Source organism: Sciurus vulgaris, assembly GCF_902686455.1.
Source record: "Sciurus vulgaris genome assembly, chromosome: 17".
In the NCBI taxonomy this organism is placed as follows: Eukaryota; Metazoa; Chordata; class Mammalia; order Rodentia; family Sciuridae; genus Sciurus; species Sciurus vulgaris.
Genome location: NC_136478.1, coordinates 53,631,679 through 53,657,741, shown reverse-complemented (window position 1 = coordinate 53,657,741; position 26,063 = coordinate 53,631,679). Strand labels below are relative to the sequence as shown.

Genomic DNA, 26,063 nt, shown 5'->3' with positions numbered 1-26,063 from the left:
GCAGGTGGGGCATGGCTGGGGAGGTGGGTCATTGGGGGCATGTCCTGGAAGGCATATCTTCCCTGACACCCCTCCCCCCACTTCTTGGCCATCATGAGTGAAGCAGCACTTCTCTGCCACATGCTTCAGCCATGATGCCCTGCCTCACCTCAAAGCAATGGAACTGGCCAGCCAAGGACTGAATGAGCCTCTGACAGTGAGCTCACATTGTAGTGGATGTGGATTTGTCAGGTCTGTCATTGTGGGGGTCTCTCAGCCATGTCCCGCGTGGATGAGAAGAGGACTAACTGCCGGAGGATGATGTTGGCTAATAAATCAATCAATTACCCATAAACTTATCTAATCAATAAACACACAAGAGTCAATATTCCTTTTAAATGAGAGGGGGCATGATGGATCTGGCCATACCAGCTGTGGCCTCTAACAACATGGAGTAGTGCAACCCTCTTTTATTTATAGTCACATGGGTACAAGGGCCCAGACCAGGATGGTGTGGGTTAGGGGAGCCATTTTCTCAGGGGAACTACCACAGAACCAGACAGGGAACCCCTCCCACACAGTGCCACATGCTTCCTGGCAATCTGGGACATTCTCCATGGTAGCCAGTTCCTAGAAGCCAGACCTCCACGTCCCATGGCTCAACCTCATCTGATTCTGCTAGATAAGGATGGCTCCCACATGTCGTTATACTTTTGTTAAAGTCCTGGCCTGACTTTTCATTTTTAAGGCCTCTATTGCCTGAAAAGGCTCTGAGTGGAACTCTTACTTGTTCCATCCTTCCAGGGTTTCTCTGCTGTGTGTTCTCTTGAAAAAACTGACATTTTAGGCTCTGCCTGAGACACTGTGCTCATACAAAAAATAGATTTTCTCCAATGAAATTTATCTGACTATAAAAAATAATCCACTCATGAATTCTTAAAACACATTTTAAAAATACTTTTGCCACAAGGATTTTCTGAGGAAAAGGAGAAGCCTAAGTCCGGAAGAACACCTTTACTGGACTCATCACGTGTGTTGGGTTTACTGCCACTGTGGACCTTCTGATGAACCTGAAGACATGAATTCTTACTAAAGCCCTTCCCACACACAGAGCATTTGTATGGCTTCTCTCCAGTGTGGACTCTCCGATGGGCCTGCAGATGTGAGGTCTGGCTGAAGCTCTTCCCGCACAAGGCACATTTATAGGGCTTCTCTCCTGTGTGGATCCTCTGGTGAACATGGAGATACGAGTTCCAGATGAAGCCCTTGCCACACTCATCACACCTGTAGGGCTTCTCCCCTGTGTGCACTCTCTGGTGGGCTTGAAGGTGTGAGCTCCAACTGAAGCCCTTCCCGCACACCTCACACCTATAGGGCTTCTCTCCAGTGTGGACTCGCTGGTGGTCTTGGAGGTGTGAACTCTGACTGAAGCCCTTCCCACATGTCTCGCACCTGTATGGCTTCTCCCCCGTGTGGACCCTCTGATGGGCCTGAAGATGGGAGAGCTGACTGAAGTCCTTGCCACAGGTGTCACATTTGTAAGGCCTCTCTCCGGTGTGGACTCTCTGATGGGCCTGAAGATGAGAATTACGGCTGAAGTTCTTGTCACACACGTCACATTTGTAGGGTTTCTCTCCAGTGTGGATTCTCTGATGGGCTTGAAGGTTTGAGGCCTTACTGAAACCCTTACGGCATACCTCACACGTATATGGCTTCCCTCCAGTGTGGACTCTCTGATGGAGACCAGGATCCTGGTTCCGTACCCTGTCACACGCCTCCCAACCATATGCTTTGTCTCTGGGGAGGGCTCTGTCACAGGTGTCCAGCTTCTCTCCTGGCTGAATAAGCTCATGACTGGGAAGAGAGGAGTTCTTGTTGAGGCTCTGAGCACACAGCTGACACCTGGTGGGCTCTCCTTCTGACTGGACCCTCCGAGGAGTCTGTAGGCATGAGCGTGGCCCGAAGCCCTCACCACCTCCACCCCTGCAGCGTCTTCTACCTGTGTGAGTGCTGGGACGCAGGCTCCGCACCGAGCTGTGACCTACGTCCCTCCCACACTCAGTACATACCAGGGGCTTCTCTCCCAAGGGCAACTGCTGGTGAAGATCAAGGTCAGAGCCAACGCTGAAGCCTTTTCCTTTCTCACAGGAGGTCTGCTCTTGTGAGTGACTTACCCTATCCTGGGATGATTTCTTCAAGAATTCTTTTCTACCATTACTGGGGATACAAGCTTTCTCTCCTTTGTGTATTCCCTGGTCATCACAGTCACATTTACACAGCTTATTTGTTATGTCAATTTGCTGGCATCTTCTCTGGTAATTCTGGGATTCTCCCACATTCATTTTTCTCCAGAAATCCCAGGTGGTCCTAAATGGAAACTCTTGCTTTCTGACACTGTCAGAACTCTCCCCATGAAGCTTCACTACACAGACCTCATCTTTCGGGACCTGAACAGAGGCTCCTGTCCACACCTGGGCATTGCCTTGTTTTGGCAACTCAGACCTCTTCCCTTGAAGACTTAGGATCAAGTCTTGATTTCTGGCTAATTTACTTGTAAATTGTTCCCACATTTGCCAGCACATAAGGTCTTCACGTAAAAGGCATCTTAACCCTACTTCCTGGAGAGTCTCTATCTCATTTTGATTCCTGCATCCTGGAAGAATAAAGAGATTTGGAGATGAAATGAGGATGGATGTTTGTTCAGAGAAAAAACATTTCACAGCTGACCACACTGGGAGACCTTATTCCCCCACTGGAGAGCTGAATGTGACTTCATCCTTGTTCTTTTCATGACTATGGAAACACAAGAGGTGATGACATTACCTCCTTGACCATAAGAATAATTACTTAGGAATCCTGTCCATGGGTGGAGATGCAGTTTCACAGTTCAGTGTTTGTCTAGCAAGCCCGAAGCCCTGGGTGTGGTCCTCAGCATGAAAACAACAATGACAAACAAACAAACACCCCAAACAAGAACAAAAACACTGTCCTCCTTTCTGTAGCAGGTGTGTAGGATCAGCAACATCACGGTTACACTAACAACCTACAAGTGAACCCAAGGTGACAAGAGACTGAATCTCTCTGGGTTCACAGGCAGGTTATCTCCTAATACCAAGATTCCCAAGGAGAGAAGGAGGAAGTATCCTCCACGGAAGTGAAAAGAATTTATCTGCAAAGGGAAATATCTCCTCTGTCCCGACAATAAGTTCATGAGATGGTACATTTATTTCCTTCACTTAGCTGTTTAACCTACATCTTAAACAAGCTTGATCTGAGAGAATTCCCTTTCATGTTGATGATTTCCTACTACGTGAATTTAACTGGCGAATATTACATCAGCAAAGCAATTAGAAAACTGATTCCTAGAGCTGACACAATCTATGAGAATAAATTATTGCCACTTGATTTGGCTAAATTTTGTGATAAACCTGAATGGCCAACACTATCTTCTGGGTTTCATGGGTATGTGTCTGCATGTGTCACAGGATGGACACTCGGCAGGTCTGAGAAACAGCAAGCAGCCCCATACACTGGAAGGACTGAGAAAAGTCCAGACTAATAGAGCAAGTGAGCAGGCGGCCAGGCCACAGAGGACACAGAAGGCCCTTGACAGTTCAAAACCAAGCATTTAACTAAGACAAAAGTCATGGAAGGGCCGTAAGCACAGGAGTGACCAGACTGCCAGACGGGATCTGGCTGTGTGAAGGCTGCTGCAGAGAGTGGAGATGATGCTGGGGGTGGGCCAGGGTGGTCTCCATGGACAGGTGGGAAGGGGAGACGGAGCTGCACCCTGAAAGCCTCAGAGCTGTGTTTGCTCACCTGAACTCCCGTCTTCTTTGGTTTCTGTCTCCATCGCCCAAAGCTTCTCCTCCCTTCCCAATGGCAACATCGTGCCCAGTCTGAAGGGTTTATAGCCTATGAAAGAGAAATGGCAGGGCTGGGGGAGAGGCTCATGGTCGAGCGCTTGCCTAGTGTGTGAGGCCCCGGGTTCCATCCCCATCACCACAAACACTAAAATGAGAAATGGCATACATAGACGTGAATGCATTAAAGGCAAAAATTTTCATTCTAGTATTACAGTTTTCATGCACTTTAAGTAGCATTTTTTCAGAATTCTATTGTGCCCTATTGTAAAAAAAAAATAGCTTTATGATCCAGTATAGAGACACGTAAATCACTAAATCAAACGATCAGCTGATGTGATGCTAACCATCACCCACTTTTATTACCTCTCATTTCCCATTTCATTCACTGTTCTTATGTGCTAACAAAGAGTTGTATTTCCACTCCATTGCATTAAAAATAATTATGTAACCCACCAATTACTTTTAAAACCCACCAAGATGCTGCAATTGCAATTTGAGAAGAGTAAAGTACAAAGTGTCCCACCGAGAATCAGGAAATCGGGCTGGGGAGATAGCTCAGTCGGTAGAGTGCTTGCCTTGCAAGCACAAGGCCCTGGGTTCGATCCCCAGCACCGCAAAAAAAAAAAAAAAAAAAAAAAAAAAAATCAGGAAATCCAGACTCCCAAGTCCAGGGAAGCATTTCAAGAATCCCAAAATCTTAAATAGTTGCAATGTACTCCAGGGGCTGACTTTTCATTACCCAGGACACCTGTCCTCACCCACTGAGAGCAGGTTCCTGAAGTTCTCCAGCATCACCTCTTGGTACAGCTTCCTCTGGGCAGCATCCAGTAATCCCAGCTCCTCCTCGCTGAAGACCACAGCCACGTCCTTGAAGTTCACTGCCTTCTGCAACAGAGAACACAAAAAAATCTCCATCTTCTGACCCATATCCACTGGGAGAGGGGCACACTGAGGAGGTGGGAGGACAGGTGGGAAGATGTTCTCAATTTTGATGACTCTGAGTCAACTTTAAGTTGCTTCCTCCCCTTCTCCCTCCTGAATGCTGACTCCATACACTGATTTTCTACAGACATAGCAAAAGCCTGCAACTGAAGACACGTGTGCTGGTGCACGCCTGAATCTCAGCTACTCAGGAGGCTAAGGCAGGAGGGAGGCAAGTTGGAGGCCAGCCCAGCAACTTAGTAAGACCTTGTCTCAAAATGGTAAAAGGGCTGGGATGTGGCTCAGACCTGGGTTCAATCCCAGTATGGGGATGGGTGGGAAGTACCTACAAACTGAAAAATAGCCCCTGTGTATTTAACGTGGTGCCATTTGGGAGTATTCCAACAGTAAGTGTTCTAAAACTGTAACTGGTGAATCATGGGGTACACATTTTATAATTTGACTGATACAATTTGAACACCCAAAAATATGAAATCTGAAAAGTTGTGAAACCTGAGACTTTTTGAGCACTGACATGATGCCATAAGTGGAAAATTCTACACCATGAAATTCAGTTTCATGCACAAATCATTAAAAAACATTGTATGAAATTACCTTCAGGCTATGTGTATAAGGTGTGTAAGAAACAAATGAATTTTGTATTTAGACTTGGGTCCCATCCCCAAGATATTTCATATGTTTATGCAAATATTACAAAATCCCCCAAAATCTAAAATCCAAAACACTCCTAGAGCCAAGCATTTTGGATAGGGACACACCTGTGCCGGCAAACTCTCCTAGAAGTGTCAGGTCAGTTTGGCCCCGGGGTCTGAGCGCTTTCCCGCTCAGGTGACTGAAGCTGAGCACTCCATCTGTTAAGAGCCTGGCGAGCACGGCCTTCTGCGCCCTTCCCAGGGAGTTACATGCCTGGTCCTTGGTGTTCCCAAGGCACATCACATCTGTTTCTCCCTGCGACAGCACTCAGAGTGTCCATGTGTGCAGGTTCTCATGCCAGAATGAACACCTCAGCTTAAATCCCAGAGCTCTGCTCCTTACAGCCACGTGGCCTTAGACAAGTCCCTTGGTCTCTCATTCCCTTCAAATGTATGACACTATCACATCAGAAGATTTTTAGAGGAATGACTGTACACAGTGTCCTTAGAACTGTGCTAATTTAGCAGCCACTAGTCACAGTGGCTATATAAACTGAATTAAAATGAAATAAAAATTTAAAATTCAGTCCCTTGGTTGGACTAGTCATATTTCAGGTGCCCAAGAGCCACGTGTGGTTAGCGGCTCCCACACTGGACAACACAGCATGGAACATGTCCACCACTGTGCAAGTTCTACGGTTCAGTGCTGTCATGCCCAGTACATAGTAGGTCCTCTGCAGATGTTAGCTTTTATTAATGTAATTGTGCACATCATCCCCTTTCATGCCTACTTAACAGTTTGCACAATATACGACCTACACGTGATCTCTAACACGAGATTCATTCAGATTCATTATTATAAGGAATGCTATGAAAGAACAGCCCACTATGTTGATCTTAGCCCATTTCCTGGGATTTACCCAAAGCGGGGAAATCAGTATCAAACCACAAAGACTTTTGATATTTTGCAAGTATAATGGCACATTTCCTCCCAAATGAGTCCTATTCTATCTTTACTTTAAGCAACTATTATATGTTCCCTGAATTTCTATAACCTGGCTAACCTTGAGCAGGACCATTTCCTTCAATCTTTGGTAAAAGATTGTAAAAGATCACTTTCTTTAAAATTTCCACAGTTGACTATTAATGAAGACCACCCCCCGTTCATATTTTTCTTCTTTTTCTTTTTTTTGTTTTTTTTTCTTTTTTTTGTGGTGCTGGGGATTGAACCCAGGGCCTTGTGCATGCGGGGCAAGCACTCTACCAACTGAGCTACATCCCCAGTCCCCTTTCATATATTTCTGTTATTTCCTGGCAATCTTTTTCTTCAGTTGTTGATGGGCTTTCTTGTTTTATTTATTTATTTTTGTGCAGTGCTGAAGATCGAACCCAGTGCCTCACACATGCCAGGCAAGTGCTCCACCACTGAGCCACAGCCCCGGCCCTCCTAGCAATCGTCTATTGTGACTTGCTTAGGTTTTTTTTTTAATTGCTCATATTCCAATAGGAGTTTGTTATGCACTTGTAAAATTCAGCACCCCTGGCCTCTGCCTAGCAGTCATCAGTGGTATCACTCCCATCTCCTGGAGTTCCAGTAATTATAATAAAAAATGACTAGAGGGCTGGGTTGTGGCTCAGTGGTAGAGCGCTTGCCTGGCATGTGTGAGGTACTGAGTTTGATTCTCAGAAATGCATAAAAATAAATAAAAAATAAAGGTCCATCACCAACTAAAAAAATTATTTAAAAACATGACTACAGACATTACCAAATGTCCCAACTGAGAATCACTACAATAAAATAAAGGTTATTCTAGACCCACCTTAACAGAGCTTAAAGACAAGTCTCAGAAGGATCAAACTGAACCCAGGGAATGCAACCATCTGGGTGGACACAGAAAAAGTGTTTTATAAAAGTCAATACTCAGGCTGGGGTTGTGGCTCAGTGGTAGAGTGCTTGCCTAGCATGTGTGAGGCACTGGATTAGCACTGCATACAAATAAATAAATAAAATAAAGGCCCATTAACAACTAAAAATATATATTTTTATAAGTCAATATGCATTTATAATAAAAACTCTGAATAAAGTAGGGAGAGATGGGAACTTCCTCACTCCAGTGAAGGACATCTATAAAAAGTCCTCAGGTAATGGAGAAACACTGGGTGCTTTCTCCATAAGGTAGGTACAAGGTGAGGAAATTCACTGTCACTTTTTCTATTTAAAATTGTCCTAGCTTCCTAGACAGTGCAGTAAAAACAGAAAACAATCCCAAAAGGCCAGATATGGTGAACACCTGTAATCCCAGCTACATGGAAGGCTGAAGCAGGAGGATGGAAATTTCAAGGCCAGCCTCAGCAGCCTAGTGAGACACCATCTCAAAATAAAAAATTTTAAAAAACAGCTGGGAATGTAGCTTAGAGGTACAGTGCTCCTGGGTTCAATTCCTGAGTACCACAAAAAAAAAAAAAAAAAAAAAGAAGTCCAACCATATGGGGCTGGGAATGGAAGAAGTAAGCCCTTCATTTGCTATGACCATCTATGTAGAAAGTCCTGAGAGGCAGAAAAAAGCTACTAGAATTAATAAGCAAATTTAGCAGTCAAGATATAAAAATCAATGATGTTTCTATATCTAGAACAAAAAAATTAAATTTAAAAATAACACCATCCATAATATCACCCCTAAAACATAATCACTTAGGCATAAATTTAATAAAATATGCTAAAAGCCTATACACTGAAAACTACAAAACATGATTGAAAGAAATGAAATAAAACTAAAATATATTAAAAGAAGATATAAATGAAAGAAGATCTAAATTTTCATAGGTCAGAAGGACTTGAACCCAAAAAACAAATGGAAGATAGAAAAATGCTAGAGATTAAGAGAATAAAGAATGAGTTAAAGTGTTCAAAAGAAAAGACACACAGAAGTTTTTCTTATTCCACAGCAGGAGTTCACTCCTCGCCACCATTTTCTGTCTTTACTTTTTTTCCAATGACATAAAATAAAATTTTATCTGCTTTGAAAAAAATCAATTAATTAACTTAACAAAAGAGTTATATACAAAAGAAAAAGAACTCCTAAAATTCAATAAGAACATAATCTAATTTAAAAACTGAGCAAAAGATTTTAACACTTTTTTTGGGGGGGGTACCCAGGATTGAACCCAGGAATGCTTAAGCACTGAACCAATCCCCAGCCCTTTTTTGTATTTTATTTAGAGACAGGTTATCACTAAGTTGCTCAGGGCCTTGCTAAGTTGCCTGAGGCTGGCCTTGAACTTCCAATCCTCCTACCTTAGCCTCCTCATCTGCTGGGATTAGCAAACATTTTTAAAAGAATATATATGAATGGTCAAAAATTATAAGGTAGTTGGTACACACCTGTAATCTCAGTATCCCTGTATCAAGAAGTCTTTCATTAACAATAAAAAGAAGTAGAAATCAATTTTTTAAAACAAGCAAATGAATCAAACAAACTTTTCATAAAAGGATATGGAGTTTTTTTAAAAAAAGATATTCAACGTAATTTTTTGTGAGGATAATACAAATTATAATAATTTCTCTAGAACAACTAAAACCAAAAGATCCATGATATCCAACGATGGCCGAGATCTGGAGCAAGGGAAACACGTAACCCTGGCAGGGCTGAGTATAGCACAAGCACTTTGAGTTTTTTGTTTGTTTGTTTCTTTTTAAGTTTTTCAGTTGTATATGGACACAATACCTTTATTTTATTTACTTTTATGTGGTGCTTAGGAACGAACCCAGTGCCTCATGCATACTGAGCCAAGTGCTCTACCACTGAGCCACAATCACAACACCAACAGAAGCACTTTGGAAAGCAGTCTAAGCCCATCTGCCCTGTAAAACCAGCTCTTCCACTCCTCCATGTTCTGCCACATGACATGAAAACACATCCATTTGCACAGCAACAGTTTTGTGTGGAACAATTTAAGTTGCAAAAAGCCATGCTCTTCAAAAGAATCCTGTTTATTCTTCAAAAGGACAAACTGCTATATACTTGTAACATGGAACACAATTCAGCAATGAGAACAGTTGACACATGCAATGATACTATGCGAAGTGAAGAACACCAGATGCAAAACGACTACATAGTACTCCATTCCACTAAGTATGTTGAGTTTGATAACAAGGAAATACACATGATGGGTCTGAGCAGGCATGGCCTCTGGGGAGTAAAGAACTGCCTGGAACAAGACTTGAAGGAAGTTTTGGGGGCAAGCAGATGTCCGCATCTTGTTTTGGGTGATGGGTTAATGCAGTAACACAGTTGTCAAACAGGGTGTACAAATGTCATTTACTTATGGTCTGTGTGACTTTTTAATTAAATTGAATTTCATTTCAAGAAGTCCCATGTGAAATTGTTAAAAATCAAAACCAAATTTATTTGGAGGCACAGCAGTGTATACACTTGCTGGCAGTTTCTGAAAGATTAGATTAAAAACTGGAAAATTTCTGAGAGAGGTACATAAAAAATGCTGGATCACTGGGCTGGGGTTCTGGCTGGGGTTCTACAGCATTTGCCTAGCATGTGTGAGGCACTGGGTTTGATACTCAGCACCTTATGTAAATAAATTAATTAAATAAAGGTCTGTGGACAACTAGAAAAAATATTTTTAAAAAAATGCTGGATAACAAACTCAAGTGATGATATTTTTAAAAAAGAAAACTAAAAACTACATACAATAACCTAATTATATAAAATAAAATTTAAAAGTATACATATATCTATAAAAGCATATAAAATAATATGGGGACTACAGACGATTTGTAAGTAATATAGTAAATGTGGGTTTTCCCAATTTTTTTTTATATCTATGAATTTCTGCACTGTTTTTTGCAAAATAAAGATGATGATAAAATGATTAAAACTAAAAACTAAACAAAAGTTAAAGACAAAAAAAATTGATCCAAAAAAACCCAAGTAACTGGCAGGTCACAAATATATTTTCCTCCTTTGTCCTTCCCAAAGCAGAGACAAAAGACATGTTTCATCTTTGAGGCGATGTCATTTTAAGAGATAAAAATCTCAACTCCACTCACCTGAAACTTGGTCATCTTCTCCTGCTCCTTCTGGGGAAGGGTAGAATCCCGGGAAGTCAGAACTGGGAAAGAGGAAAGAAGCCATGAGACAGGCCTCAGCCCATTTGGCTGCGTGGTAGGAATTTCTTTCTTTCCTTTTTAATTTTTTTTTTTTTTTTTTTTTGGTAGTTATAGATGGACAACATGCCTTTATTTTATTTGTTTCACTTTTTTTAACATGGTGCTAAGGATCGAACCCAGTGCCTGACACACGCTAGGCAAGCGCTCTGCCTCTGAGCTACAGCCCCAGTCCCTCAGTAGGAATTTCTAAATTGCGAGCAGCACATACCACTGGTCCCGCAGTCTGGGACCTTGCACAATGAACGACCTACTCAACTCTCAGTAGCATGCCTCCCATGACAGCCCTTGCGGCTCCTAAGCTTTTTACCATTTTCTTCCTGGGTGTCATTGGAAATGAAAGACAGTGGGATGTACCAGACTCTGGAGCCAAATCTTGGCACTGCTGTTCTGGTTAAGCTAATTACCTCCCTGCACCCCAAACGTGTAACCTATAAAACTGAGAAAGAGTGTTTCGAGGGATTGTTGAGGGTTGAGTATGAGTAGACTGAAATGCTTACAACTGATATCCCTGCAGCAAAGTAGCAGTGTGCATCCTAAGATTATCCTGGGGAATGTCTCTTGTCATCATATCCAATAAAGGAGTCTCTTCTAACACCCAGATTTCACAGACTGTACAATGCTTTGTCCTCTGAAATTCCCCTTTGCCTGTGAACAGTCTGTGAGTCCTGTTGCCTATGTTACTTAGTGCTGTGTTGTTGTGTAATGATATTTAATTGACATCACTATCTGGTTTTATAAAAGGTATAAATACTTCTCAATTTTCTTTGTGTAGAGAGGAGAGTCTCAGTGGTACAGCCCCGTCCTCCTGCATTCTCTGTAGTGAAAAAAAACTACAACTAGGACTGTTGGTCTTTTCATTTTAAACAAATGTTCAGCAGTCTCATTTAAATGAACAGCACTGTAGAAGTAATAACAGATGCTAAGTGACAGAGTTGCTTCGGGTGTTTGTCAGCCATCAGCACCTTGGCTATGCAAATCCATAGACACAGTCTGAGTTGCTGCCAGAGGTGAGGGCAGGTAGTAAAGCATGGGGCTTAAGGGTCATGAGGTTTCTTGTGATGTGACGAAACCATTCTGAAATGGACAGTGGTGATGGTCGTACAACCGTGTGAACACCTGAAGACCACTGAATTGTACACACAAAGAAGTGAATCATACGATGTGTGAATTACAACTGATTTGTAAAACAGGAGTACAAGAGCCTCGGCTCCAGGCCTGGCATAGTATATAAGCTTTCAAGGAGGGATGTTCCCATTTAATGAATGAGAAAACTGAGGAGTGGCGAGATTACCTTATGCATGGGTCACAAAGCTGGTGAGGTGAGGCTGCATCCGAATCCAGCTGACTTCAGAGCCTGGACTCGGAGTCTCATCTCCCTCTCTAACCTTTAAGTCTAAGAGATGATCAGGGTATCTTTTGGATCAGAGAAAGGGAGCTGGAGGACACAGACTCTGCTAAAAATGATCTGCTGAGAGATACTGAAGCCAGATCCTCAGAATCCTAACACTGACCCCTGATTCATTAGCTCTTTGGGCCTCTTTCCATCCCACGTCAATAAAATGGGCATGGTGACAAAGTCTACTACAGAAAGTTGTTAAGACACACTCAGTACAGAACGGATGATGTTCCCGGGTCTTCCTGCTTAAGCAGAAGCACACGAGTAGACAAAAGCAATGTGGCCACTTCTCCAAAGCTTGGGGAAAAGATCCCTTTGTAACATTCAGTTCCCTTTGTCCTGGCCCTCATTTGTCTGTACCTTCCTGCTCTGCTTGATAACAGGGTTTTGAAAGAGACCTGACATTTCCCAAAAGGTAGGAGAGAAAAGCAGACAGGCCTGGCTCTGTTCTGCTCACTGGGTGCTGCAGGGTTACTTCTACAGGCCAGGTTCCCAAACCTCACTCATTGCTGGGTTGTCAAATTCTCTCCTGTCTCTGCTCCCACCACTCTGCTTCCCTTTCTTCTCCTGAATCCCTGCGGAGCAGCCTTCAGGGGATTTGGGGGATGATGAGATTAAGCATCTGGTTTTGCCTGTGAAATGAACTCTTAGGCACCTTTTTGTCCCCAGCACCTAGAATGTAGCAGGTTCTCAAAACACACACGGAATCCAATAATGACTGAAGACACACAGTCAGACAAGGACTGTATGAATTCATCCCTCAGGTTTCTTGGAGATGTAAAACTCTGAGGCTGCCCCTAATTGCAAGGAGGGGAGGATGGACTGTATCATCTCATTTCTTCCTTTGGCTTTTAAATTTTTATTTACTTTGAGCAACATCAAGGTCATCCTTAAAAACGAAGTGATTCACAAACGGGTCAATCCTAGGGTATGGCTGATGTAAACCCTATCTGTTTTAATAACACCATCAAGCAGTTACATAATCTTCTTGAAGAGTTCCTCTCCGGACATGATTTATATAATTTCAACCCCCCACACACACCATTTCTCTTCTTCTCCCATTCACTTTATACATTTAGCACTATCACTCTCTAATATCCCAATGCACATCTTATTTACTTATCTTCTATCCCCCTTTTGGAATGGAAGCCTCCTGTTTTGTTCACTGCTTTTTATCCAGTGTCTAGAGCATTCCTTAAAGTGGTAGGTATGCAATATATGAGATGCTGAAAAATGAATGATTGGATGAAAAGGTGATCAAGATACATTTTATACTAACTCAGCACCTCATTACCGCTTACCAGGTGGATTAACTTATTCATTCAATAAATAAATAAGTAAATAAATAAATAATGAAACCTCACAAGTGCCAGGCACAATTCTATATATTAAAGACGACAGTGAAGAAAGTCCCTGTGCTCATGAGGTGGACTAGTGGGGAGAAAGGTAACAACCAACAGATCAGGATGAAACGTGTCAGGGAGAGAGCGATGGGGACATGCTATTTCAGAAACGGGGCTTCACTTCTAGTGATGGTTGAGGGACACTTTGTGGATCAATCATCCCCTTGGGCCTCCTCTATGGCAACGGAATAACAACGGGTTGAAATGACACACATCCTGTTAAGTCCTCTCACGCTGGGATGCTGTTGCCACGGGGGTCACGCCCTCCCGCTGTCCGCAGCCCTTTTTGAGAAGTGGGGGCTGAGGAAGGAAAGGAGACTCGAAGATATGATCGTGTCCCTGGTTCGGGATAAATCCCAGTGAGCGACTCTGGCACGCGACGGAAGGGAGACACAGGGCGGGGGTCATCAGGGTCAGCCAGGCCAGAGGGGCTGCAGCTGGAGCTCAGCGCCCACCGCCGGCTCTCGGTCCTCAGGGGCCGAGGGCTTCTGGGGGAAGCAGCAGCCGCAGCAGCCGTGCCAGGATGGGCTCTGAGAGAACTTAGGTCGACTTACTTCGCAGACATCTCAGCCCCTACGAGGTCGGCTCTACAGGCAGACCCACTGTGTAGAGGGGAAACGGAGTGTTACGTAACCACTAAGAGTATATGGCCGGAAAGCTGCAGGGCGTGTGGAAAGTGGGGAAACAGGAGACACGCGAGCCGGGGAGACACCAAAGCAGAGATGCGCGACCAGGGCCAGCCCCGGACGCGGGGGCTGTGAAAGCCCGAAAAGCGTGGGGGACGCAAACTGTCGCCCCTGCCGCCAAGGCTTCTTCTTCCCGAGAGCTAGGGCCAACACCTGCGTGTTCCACCCGCAGCCCAGGAATGATCCGAGTAGACGCGAAGAATCGGCGCTCACTCACCTCCCAGCGGGCACTGAGGACGGCCGCCTTGCCTTCTTACGGCGGAAGTCCTCAGCCCTGGACATAACTCCTGGACTACACTTCCCAGAACCCCTGGAAGGAACATGAGCAATAGCCTCGCCTCCTACGGCGGAAGTGGCCGACTACCCGGAGCTTCCGGACTACACTTCCCAGAATCCCCAGCAAAATAGCTCTTCATAGGTAGGAGCGTTCAGTTCACAGCGTTCACGGAGCTTAAACTATTCTTCCTTTTACTTTTCCATACCTCCCTTCCCCAGCTCAGAAGTGCTTTCATCTACAACCAGAAACTCTAGACATCATAAATACAATAGAATATTTTATTTTTCTATAAGTTAGTTGTACTCAAGGACCAATCACTTTTCAGATAGTTGGACTGGTGCGTTTCTATTTGTTGGGATTTGGGGGATCCAACCCCGGGGTTGGTCCATGCTAGACAAACATTCTAACATGAGTTACACCACGAAGTACAGACTTTTGTCTCCAAAACCAGAAATCTTGTTTTTGTCTTGTTTGCCAGCATCCCTGAAAAAGTGCCAGGGTAATTTGTTTAGCTTGCAAGTTATACAATATCCTGGAATCTTCAGTGTAAGGTTTAAAAGTCTTCATTAGATTTGCGTCGGTCCTTTGTGGCAATATTTCTTAAGATGTACTAGAAATACCCACAACTTATATGTTGATTTAGTGTTTTCTGGGTGAACAGGTAATGAACCTTTATTTTATATGCGGTGCTGAGACTTGAACCCAGTGTCTCACACATGCCACGCAAGCACTTTGCCACTGACCACAACCCCAGCCCCTCTTTTATTTATTTATTTATTTATTTATTTTTATTTTTTGCGGTGCTGGGTATCGAACCCAGGGCCTTGTGCTTGCAAGGCAAGCACTCTACCGACTGAGCATCTCCCCAGTCCCCTCACTTATTTTTAATAGTTGTCATATGCCTTTTCTATTCCTTTACTGCAGCAGCTAGTATCTCTTTCTGATTTATCAGTGAATCCATTTACTAGCAGTTTTACTGGTAGATTTTAAAGAATATCCCAGACACCACATCTATGCATTCATAACTTTTTTTAATACAAGAATCTCTACACTATTTGGGACAACTTGACTTAGGCAATGCCATTTTGAAACATAGCCTCCATCTTAGACAAACTGTCACTCGTCACTCTAATGCGTAGCAATGGTCAACATGACCTAAATCCGACAATACCCTGTACCTTATTATCTGGAACTGAAATCTTGAGAAATATTTTGTTCGACAAGGAACAGCAGAAACCACAAAGAATGGTAGTGATGACCCCAAGAATCCTTCCCTGACAACCCCCTAGCAACAAACTGCAAAAATTTTCCCCCCTCTCACTCCCCTAGGCTGTAAGCAGATGGGCTCCACCCCTCTGCAGGTCAATCCCAAATAAGCCTGTTACTGTCGAGGTGCTTCTCCTTTTCATCTACTTCATTAGGTTCTTTCCTTACATATACCTATATCATACTAGAAAAACAGTATTTCTTTAATATTAATGCTCAGTCCATAATACCATTTACCATATCGTTCCAAAGATCCTGTAATAGTTGTTTTGGTTGAATTAAAACCAAACAAGTTCCACTCACTGAATTAGTTATGCTTAAATCTATTTACATTATAATGGTCCTCTCTTTGGTCACTGATTTGTTGGGGAAATAGGATTATCTGTGCGTATCCAATCTTGTGGATCATTCCTTCTTGTATTGCTGAACTTGCTCTATCTCCTTGCCTTCTGTATATGAATGGAATACACATCAAAAGTATAACAAAAACTGTTGATAAAAATATTGAAAAAGCATTGAAAATTGACTAATCAATGGAAATTGGGAGCCAAGACACATCTAGACATTTTATTTTTTTTCTCATACCAGGGATTGAATCCAGGTGTGCTTAACCACTGAGCTACACATCCTCAGCTCTTTTTATTTATTTATTTTTTAGTTGTCAATGGACCTTTATTTTATTTATTTGTATGTGGTGCTGAGGATTGAACCCAGTGCCTCACATATGCTAAGCAAGTGCTCTATCACTGAACCACAACCCCAGCCCTCTTTTTATTTTTTGAGACAGGGTCTTGCTAAGTTGCTTTTAAGTTGCTGAGGCTGGCCTTGAAATTGTGATCCTCCTGCCTCAGCCTCCAAAGCCACTCAGATTACAGGTGTGAGCCACCACACCAGGCTGCATTTATGACTTCTAAAAGTGACATGCAATCAATGGGGAAGGAATTTTTCAATAACTGATATGATAGTTGCATGGAGAAGAAAAATTATGTGAGGTAATAATATTTTCCTTTGATGATTCCATGAGTTGATTTAAACTGTCACCTATAAGACAGAGGGAGAGAAAGAGAGAAAGGAAAGTAGCTGGTTAAAACAGTAAATTTCCTATCTGGAGGTTTCAAGGAAAAGTGGTGCAGTGATAATGGATGTGGCCACTCTGGAATTCTATTCACACAGGATCACAATCAGATGGCAACTTTATCAGGACAACGTGGGGCAATGCTCTCAAGCTGTGATCAATTGAGGCAGCAATGCGAGAAGAGTCACAGCAGCAGCTGCCCCACTTCCCAGCCTGAGTGACTTTTAGGAAAAACAGATCAGCCATCGTTTATTTTTAAATACATCCCCGAGATCTGTCCTTAACACTGTGGACCTTGGATGGGGTTCGTGTCCTAACCACACATCAGGATACCCCCTTTTAAAGACTGTCTTAACCTCCCAAGTGTACTAGCACTGATTGTGAAGTGGCCATTGCAGGAGACAAAAAAGGAACTGATGACTTCTGTGCTCATGTCAGAACTAGATCTTTCTAGCCACAAACTTTCTAGCCACAAGACTGGCATGAGGTCAGTGAGATGCTGTCAGTATTCCCCACTTGGAGATTGAGTTCCAACCCTGAACTTCAGTTTTAGAAAAACCACACGCCAGGTCCTTCTCTGCGGTTTGACAACTTGTCAACATGGCAAAGCTTCTTGGGCAGGAGGCACACCGACTACACAAGTGAACGGATTTGCAGGAGCCCTTCTTGTGCCTCAGCACTGTGAGTCAGTCTTGTTCTTTTATCTGCCGTGTTCTCCTAAGTGACTACACCCACACAGCAACAGTCTTCAAGAGGAGACAATGAAGAAGTTGGGAGTCACATTTCTTTCACTGGATACACTGGTCAATGTTTTCAGGAGCTTGATGACTTACTGGCAGTGTCATTTTCTAATCTACACCCATTAATCTCCATCCAAGGAAGACACTGATAAATTCATCCCTGAATGCATAAGAAGTGAGACTGTTAAGAATTCCCTTCTGCAGCAGTGTGCCTCTGATAAGCAAAGATTATTGCCAAACTGCCATCAGTTTCCAAGCAATGGCAGGGATTCTGAGATTTAAATTTTATTTAATTTTTTAACTATGTGCATTTTCCATAGGAAGAGATGCCATTCAGGCACTGGAGATATCATGAACTGATCCCAAAATAGGAAGTGGGAGCCTCTGGCAGAATAGGACAATGTAAAGCTAGAGCTCCATGATAATGATCAGGTGAAAGAAATGAGCATCCACCTGTAACAAAATTGCAGAACTAAAGAAACAAGATCAAACTCAATTGAAATCTCCCACAAGCAGTATGCTTTTCTATTATTTTGACTCTATAAAGTGCCTTTTGCCCAAAGAAAGTGAACTATACTTTGGGGCATTATATTCTGTACTAGCTTCCTAGGACTGAATCTAGTAACAAATTACCTCAAACAGGTGGCTCACAGCAACAGAGATGTATTTTCTCACAATCTTGAGGTGACCAGTCAGAAATCAAGGTGTGGACAGAGCCACGCTTTCTCTGAAGACCCCAGGGGCGTACTCTTCCTTGCCTCTTCCTAGCCCCTGGCAGGTGCTGACAGCTTTGTACTCCTTGGCTTCAGTGGTGTCATCTTGGCCTGTCCTCACACAGCCTTTCCTTGTGCCCACACCCAGTTCTTCTTAAAAGGACTCCAGGCACCGAATCAGGGACCATCCTTGTTCAGTATAACTTCATCTTAACTGGATTAAAGATGCTATTTCCAAGTAAGGTCACATTCACAAGAATGAGGGTTTAGGACTTAACAATAACTTTTGGGGGAACAAAAAAGGCTAGGTGAAATCCAAAACAAAGTAACTTTAGCAGCCCTGTAAAAGCACACACAGGAGAACTTCTTGCAGGCTATTTCTTCAGTGTGATTTTCTTTCAGAAGGAGAAAGCTGTTTTAAGTTGGGAGAGGTAGAGTATTGTAATATTTTACCCCTAATATGGGCAGGGGACTATCTTTGGTATTTTCTACCATAAATATCTTCAACTCAGAATTGTTTTCATCCTAAAGCATTTTCTAATTTTCCTATAACACAGTCTTGCCCCAATGATTTTTAAGAGTGTGTGAATTTTCCAGTTTTTCTCCCACTATTGGTGTGTTTGAGTTAATTGTGGTCAGAGAATATATTGTATATATTTATCTTTCTATTGAGACCTGAGATTTATTTTTATTGGGGCCTGTTTTATAGTCTAGTGATCTATCCTAGAAAATATTACATATGCTCATGACAAAAATGTGTATTGTAATTTCTAAGATAATCACTAAAATAACAATAAAAGAAGTGTGGACATAATATGAAATCATTAGAAATTTCAAATAAATCTGTGAAAAAAATAATGAGGAAGGGGAAGGGAGAAAAAGCAGAAGGCAACTAAAAGTATGGGTTAATATCCGATTGTGTCAATAATTACATGAAACATGACATAAACACACCAATAACAAGGCAGAAATGGTCACACTGGAGAATAAAGCAACAATAATCTAAGCTAAAATGGTTATATTAATATTAAGCAAACACAAATAAAAAGCAAGCTGGGGGCTGGGGAGATAGCTCAGTCGGTAGAGTGCTTGCCTTGCAAGCCCAAGGCCCTGGGTTCCATTCCCAGCACCACAAAAAAAAAAAAAAAAAAAGCAAGCTGGAAAGTGGGCCCAGTAGTGAAAGTCTATAATCCCAGCTTCGAAGAGACTGAGCCAGGAGGACTGCAAGTTTGAGGCCAGCTTAAGCAACAGAGTGAGGCCCTGTCTCAAAAACAGTAACAAAACAAATGAACAAAAGGAGTGGCAATATTAAAAGTAAACACAAATGGTATGACTCTGCTTCATGTACAACCCGAGAAACAAGTTGTACCCCATTTATTTACAATGAATCAAAATAAATTATAAAAAAAAAAAAAAAGTAAACAAAGTAGACACCAAAACAAGGAAATTTACCTGGGAAAAGAAGGCTCCTGAAAAGTAATAAAAGGAGTAATTTCATCAAAAAGGCATAAAATTAAATGTGTATGCACAAAATAGAACTTCAAAATACATGAAGTCAAAACTGGTAAACTAAAAGACTGAACAGATCCACAATTACAATCAGAGAATCTTTGCTCACTGGGCAATACAACAAGTAGAAAGAAAACCAGCAAGGATACAAGTCTCAATGACACTACTAATAAACCTCACTTAGCTAACATTTATAGAAAGCCCTATCCAACAACAGCAGAATATGCTTTTTCCCCAACGGCACATGGAACATACATTAAGATGGATCATACCCTGGGCCACATAACTAACTGCAATCAATTTAAAAGAGCTGAAACAATCTAGTATGTTCTCAGACTGCAACAAAGTACAATGAGAACCAATAACAAAATGATCTTGGGCAAGTCCCCAAATAGCTGGAAATCAACAGTTGGGTCAAAGGAGTCACAAAGGAAAATGGAAAACCATTTAAATAGAAAACAAAAACATGACCTATCAGAATGTGAAATGAAGTTGAGGCAACATTTAGAACAAAATTTAGAGCATTAAATGCTTATGTTGGAAAAGAAGAAAAGTCTTATTTATTCAAGTTCATACCTTAAGAAACTAAAACTGAGAAAATTAAATCCAAGCAGAAGAGAGAAAAAGCAGGAATTAAAGAAAAATAATAGTTTTTAAAAAAATCAACAAACTATGAAAAGAAAGTAGAAATTACCAATTGCAGAACTTAAAAGACATGATTATAGATCCTAATGACAGTAAAACAATAAAGAAAATTATGAACAACTTTATGCCATATGACAATTTCGGTGAAATGGACAAATTCCTTAAAAGATACAAACTACCAAAACTAATCCAAGAAGAAATAAGGCAATCTGATTATTCTTGTGTGGAACAACACTGAATTCCAGAATTTCAGGTTAAAAAAAAAAAAAAACAAAAAAAACCCTTTCAAAATAACAACAGGCCTAGAGCTCTCACATCTACCAAACACTTAAGGAAACCCTCTTCCTCCACCAATTCTGCACAAATATTTTAAGAAAATAGAAGAGAACAGAACACCTTTTAACTTATTTTATGAGGCCATCATTATTTTGTTACCAGAATGAGAAAAAAAGACATTACATGAAGACAACAGATCAATAATCCTCATGCAAAACTCAACAGTACTAACAAGTAGAATACTATATATGAGAATATATCAAGTGGATTTATCTCAAGAACGCAATGTTGGTCCAACATTTGAAAATGAACATAATTAATAGACTAAGGTAGAAAAACACATGAATATTTTAATACATGCAGAAAAAGGCATTTAAGAAAATTCAACATCCATTTATTGTGAAAACTTCTCAGCAAATTGAGACACAGGGATTTCCCTCAACTTTATATAAGGTTGTTACAAAAACCTCCAGCTAATGTAACACCTAAAAGACTGGGCTAGAGGAGTAGCTTCACTGGCAGAGCACATCTAGCATGTTGTTCAATCTCCAGTACCACCGGGAAAAAAAAAAAAAAAAAGACTAATTTAAAGACTAATTTCTCCTAGGATCAAAAAAAAAAAAGGTTAAGATGATCATCTTTCAATACTTCCATGCAATAACTTTTTGGAAGGTTCAAACAATATAATAAGGAAACAAGCAAACAAGCAAAAACCAGAGTGGAAAAGAAGAAAAAAGTATGTCCATTTTCAGACATGATTATAAAGAATCTATTTAAAAGGTACCAGAACTAGTGAGTTTAGATAGGTCTAGGGGTACAATGTTAATATAAATAAACTGTATTTCTATATACTAGAAATGAACAAGTAGAAACTTCCAACAGATTAAAATTTCAGAAAACTTTTTACTACAAATCGAACAAAACACGGGCAATATCTGTGCACCGAACAATAAAAATCACTAAGGAAATAAAACACCTAAGAGGGAGGAGATATATGAATGGAAAGACTCAAATATGCCAAGTCGTCCAACACATTTCCCATCAAAAGTCCTGCAGGGTTTTTTTTTTTTTTTTAATAAACAAAATGATTCTCCAACTTACATGCAAAAATGAAAAATTACAATAGCTGAAGCAATTCTGAAAAAGCAAAGTTGGAGAATTTATGCTACTTGACTTAGAGACTTAAAATAAAGCTAGAGTAATCAACAAGTGGCACTGGTGAAAGAATTAAGAGCTCATGTCTTCCTGAATGTTATGTCATAGCTGTTTTGAGTAAATATCCTTATTCTTAGGAAAATACACTTTGTATTTTAGTGTAAGGGCAAGATGACTGTGTGGTTAAGAAAAGTGTGTACACACAGGCATACACACATTCAGGTATGCGAAGAATGACTTGTTAACGAATCTGGGTAAAGGGAATATGAGAGAATTTATACAAATTTTACAGTTTTTCTAAGTTTTATATGATTTCAAAATAAAAAGAAATATAAAGATACATGAATCAAAATCTCATCATTTAGAGATAATTAGAAATCTCTACACATCTATACCTTTTCTTAAAAAAATAGGATTGCACAAAAACTCAGATTTTGTGTTTTCCCAGGTTACTAAATTCTGGAAATCTTCCAACCTCTGTGATTACAAATTTACTTTCTCTCATTTGATGTTTGTATAGTATTCCATTGAACTGATAACACATAAAATACCCTGGCAATCCAACTGGTTGTTTGCTACTAAAATGATTCAATGAATATCTTTTTATATATATCTATGAAACACATAAATTTACATTTGAAGATCAAAGGCTCATCTCTGGGGATCTACTCCTTAATTATAGCCCTTTATACTTCATGAAACAAACATGCATCCTTAGTAACAGGAAAATTTTGGTCAGCAATTTTATTTTTCCATAGCTTTACAGCTTTTTAGTAAAATAATAACCACTCTAAGTATAAAAGGAAAGTTAATCGAAAACCCTTCCTGACCAAAAATAAGTAGTTAAAATATGGCAAATATCCTTTTATACATTACCTTTCAGCATACAGTCACACTGAAAGATGGTCATTTATATTAACTGGATCTTACCAACAGGGCTGCAATACCAACTTCTTCCCTAAATCTGAGTTCCAGTCCTGTTACTCTGGTTCTGCCATCATTTTAGAGTATATGTTAAGATTTTGAACCTGAAGAAAACACCTTCCACTCTCAATATTTTTACAGGGTCCCATCTCTAGCATCGACTCCAAAAACTTTAAGTTCTACCTTCTGGCAGAAGTCAACAAAAAATTTCATTTCTTGAGCTTTTTGCCAATGTGGACTTTCTGGTGGTATGTGAGACGGGACCGGTGACTGAAGTCCTTGCCGCATAGATCACATTTGTAAGGTTTTTCTCCAGTGTGGACTCTTCGGTGGGCTTGAAGACGTGCACTCTGACTGAAGCCCTTTCCGCACACCTCACATTTGTAGGGTCTCTCCCGAGTGTGAACACTCAGATGGACTCGAAGATTTGAGGGGAGACTAAAGGCCTTACCACACTCCTCACACTTATGAGGCTTTTCTCCCGTGTGGACCCTCTGGTGATGGCGAAGATTCAAGCTCCTACCAAAGCCCTTCCCACACTCCTCACATCTGTAGGGCTTTTCTCCAGTGTGGCCTCTCTGATGGTATATGAACTGTGAACTGTATCTGAAGCCCTTTCCACACACATCACAGGTATATGGTTTCTCCCCGGTATGGACTCTCTGATGGGACTGGAGGCCTGAGGACTGACTGAAGCCCTTACCACATACACCACATTTGTATGGTTTCTCTCCAGTATGGACTCTCTGATGTACCCGAAAATCGATGGCCTGACTGAAGCTCTTATCACACTCTTCACATTTATAAGGTTTCTCTCCCGAGTGGACTCTCTGGTGAGCATGAAGATTTGACCTCCAGCTGAAGCCCTTCCCACACTCCTCACACTTATATGGTTTTTCTCCAGTGTGAATTACTTGGTGTAGTTTAAGATTTGAACTGTAACTGAAGTCCTTACCACACACTTCACATTTGTACGGTTTCTCTCCAGTGTGGACTCTCTGATGGGTTTGAAGCTTTGAGGACTGACTGAAGCCCTTCCCACACATTTCACATTTGAATCGTTTCTCTCCAGTGTGGACATTCTGATGGACTTGAAGATTTGAGGCCTGACTGAAGCCCTTACCACACTCCTTACATTTATAAGGCTTCTCTCCTGTGTGTACTCTAAAATGGATATGAAGATCTGTATTTCGGGTAAAGCCTTTCCCACATGCCTCACATTTATATGGTTTCTCCCCAGTGTGGACTCTCCGATGGCATATTAGTGGCGAATTGTGGCTGAAGCCCTTACCACACACATCACATTTGTAGGGCTTCTCCCCAGTGTGGACTCGCTGATGTATGTGGAAATGTGCAGCCTGAGTGAATCCCTTCCCACACTCCTCACATTTATAAGGCTTTTCACCCCTGTGGACCCTCTGATGGACTCGGAGATTAACGCTCCAGCCAAAGCCCTTGCCACACTCCTCACATTTGTATGGTTTTTCTTCAGTGTGGACTCTCTGATGGCACTGAAAATTTGAACTTTGACTAAAACATTTACCACACTCCTCACATTTGTAAGGTTTCTCTCCCGTGTGAGTTCTATAATGAATGATGAGACCTGTGCTGCTACTGAACCCCTTACCACAACTGTCACATCTATAGGACTTCTCTCCTGGGTTAGGCTGATGAGAATAAAAAGGGTTCTTATGGAAGCAATCACCAGATTCTCGACATGTGCCCAGTTGCTCTCCTGGCTGAATTCTCTGATGAGTTTGCAGGTGCGTGTTCTGACCAAAGCGCTGCTCTGTGTGAACCTTCTGATGAAGGTGAAGCGCTGAACTATAATGGAAGCTCATTCCACACACACTGCATGGACGTGGTTTCCCTTGAAAGGGTAACTGCGGATTGGAGCCATCAATAACGCTCCTGCCCCATTCGTCACATTTGCAGGGCTTCTGCTCTGCCTCGGTTTTAACATGCTCACTGAACGGTGATTTCTTCAAGTCTTCACACGTATGCAGACTGCTTTGCACATCCATTTGCTTATTTCTACTGAGATTCTGTGACTTGCTCAGATATGTATTCCAGCAAGAATCCTGGGTTCTTAAAGTTGAAAATTCTTCATTTTCAATATACCTGGAACTATTTCCTTTATGATTCTTTATATTGCTCTCATTTTCAAAAACCTGAATGGAATTACCTTGTGGTAATTGGAAATTCTTCCTCTGAAGACATCTGGTTAATTTACTTGCAACCTGTTTCCAGATTTGCCAGCAGGATAGCTCTGCATGTGAAAGGTATTTTAATGCAAATTTTTGAAGAGTTTCTATCTCATTTTGACTTGTACTACCTATAAGAGAAAGCAATATTCAGAAATAAGGACAGGTTAACATTTTCTTTGGAAATATTAGAATTTCACAGCAAGGCCAGGTTAAGTGGTGCACGCCTGTAAACCCAACAGCTCAGGAGGCTGAGGCAGGTGGATCACAAGTTCAAAGCCAGCCTCAGCAACTTAGCAAGACCCTGTCTCAAAATAAAAAATAAAAAGGGCTGGGGATGTGGTTCAGTGGTTAAGTGCCTCTGGGTCTGATCTCTGAAACAAAACAACAAAAAAAAAGTGTTTCAGAGTAAGACCAGAGAGTTAATAAGCAGGGGAAGGGTCATCTTATCCTTACAACATCATTTATCCTTTTCTTGTTTTTCGCAGATAGAAGAGTGGGATCAAGAGTCTCTTCAGACATCATTACCCTATGTACACGTATGATTACACAAATGGTATGAATCTACATTGTGTATAACCATACAAACAAAATGATGAACCCCATTTGTGTACAATGAATCAAAATGCAGTCTGTAAAAAAATTTTTTTAAAAAGTCTCCTAAACCCAAGGTGTACAATGTGACTCATTGCTAGAATAATGTTTAATATGAGAGCCACAAGCTTGAAATCAGATGGTTTCAAAGTAACAAAAAGACAATCCACATTCCAACCACAATAACACCAATTAAAAGCTTATTTGCCCCTTCCTTGGACATAAAAATCATACTTTAGGTCTTGACAGAAATTATACTTCAAGAATAATTTAGGCTGGGCTGGGGTTGTGCCTCAGTGGTAGAGTATTTGCCTAGCACGTGTGAGGAACTGGGTTCGATTCTCAGCATCACATAAAAATAAATGAATAAAATAAGGTCCATCAACAACTTAAAAAAAATTTTTTTTAAATAATAATTTAAGAAAGTGGTTGGAATATTAACATGCATTGTTCTGAAACCTGGTACTTAAATTCAAGTCTGTAAAAGGAGAAGAAAAGGGAAAGCTAATCTTGTACAACTGAGAAAGAAATTGGGAGAAGGAATGAAACGGGGCACAATGCAGGCTCTCAAAGTCAACCCATAAGAGGAGAGGAAT

The 26,063-nt window shown here is 41.3% G+C and overlaps 2 protein-coding genes across 5 annotated transcripts in view; both read right to left on the bottom strand.

Annotated features, from left to right (window-relative positions):
- Positions 1 to 502: 502 nt before the first annotated feature.
- Positions 503 to 10,652, bottom strand: ZNF233 (zinc finger protein 233). 2 transcript variants are annotated; one of them, XM_079118918.1, is made up of 4 exons: positions 10,485 to 10,652; positions 4,604 to 4,730; positions 3,799 to 3,894; positions 503 to 2,632 (listed from the first exon to the last, which is right to left on the bottom strand). In XM_079118918.1, exons 1-4 carry the CDS (start codon positions 10,497 to 10,499, stop codon positions 906 to 908), a joined length of 1,965 nt encoding a protein of 654 aa, XP_078975044.1. In that variant the 5' UTR covers positions 10,500 to 10,652; the 3' UTR covers positions 503 to 905. The 2 variants fall into 2 exon arrangements, with proteins under 2 accessions (XP_078975044.1, XP_078975043.1); XM_079118917.1 differs by having other exon boundaries at positions 4,641 to 4,730.
- A 10,733-nt stretch (positions 10,653 to 21,385) lies between these two features.
- The window catches only part of LOC306648668 (zinc finger protein 227-like), a 59,984-nt gene continuing 55,306 nt past the window's right edge, over positions 21,386 to 26,063 (bottom strand). For 2 of the 3 annotated variants that reach the window (XR_013760452.1, XM_079118899.1), the window contains one exon: positions 24,866 to 25,004. Coding sequence is in view for 2 of the 3 variants with exons in the window: in XM_079118899.1 (XP_078975025.1) it covers positions 25,001 to 25,004 (4 nt within the window). In the remaining variant the exon portion in view is untranslated. Of the gene's footprint in view, positions 25,005 to 26,063 lie in introns of all 3 variants that reach the window. The other variant, XM_079118898.1, reaches the window with a different exon arrangement.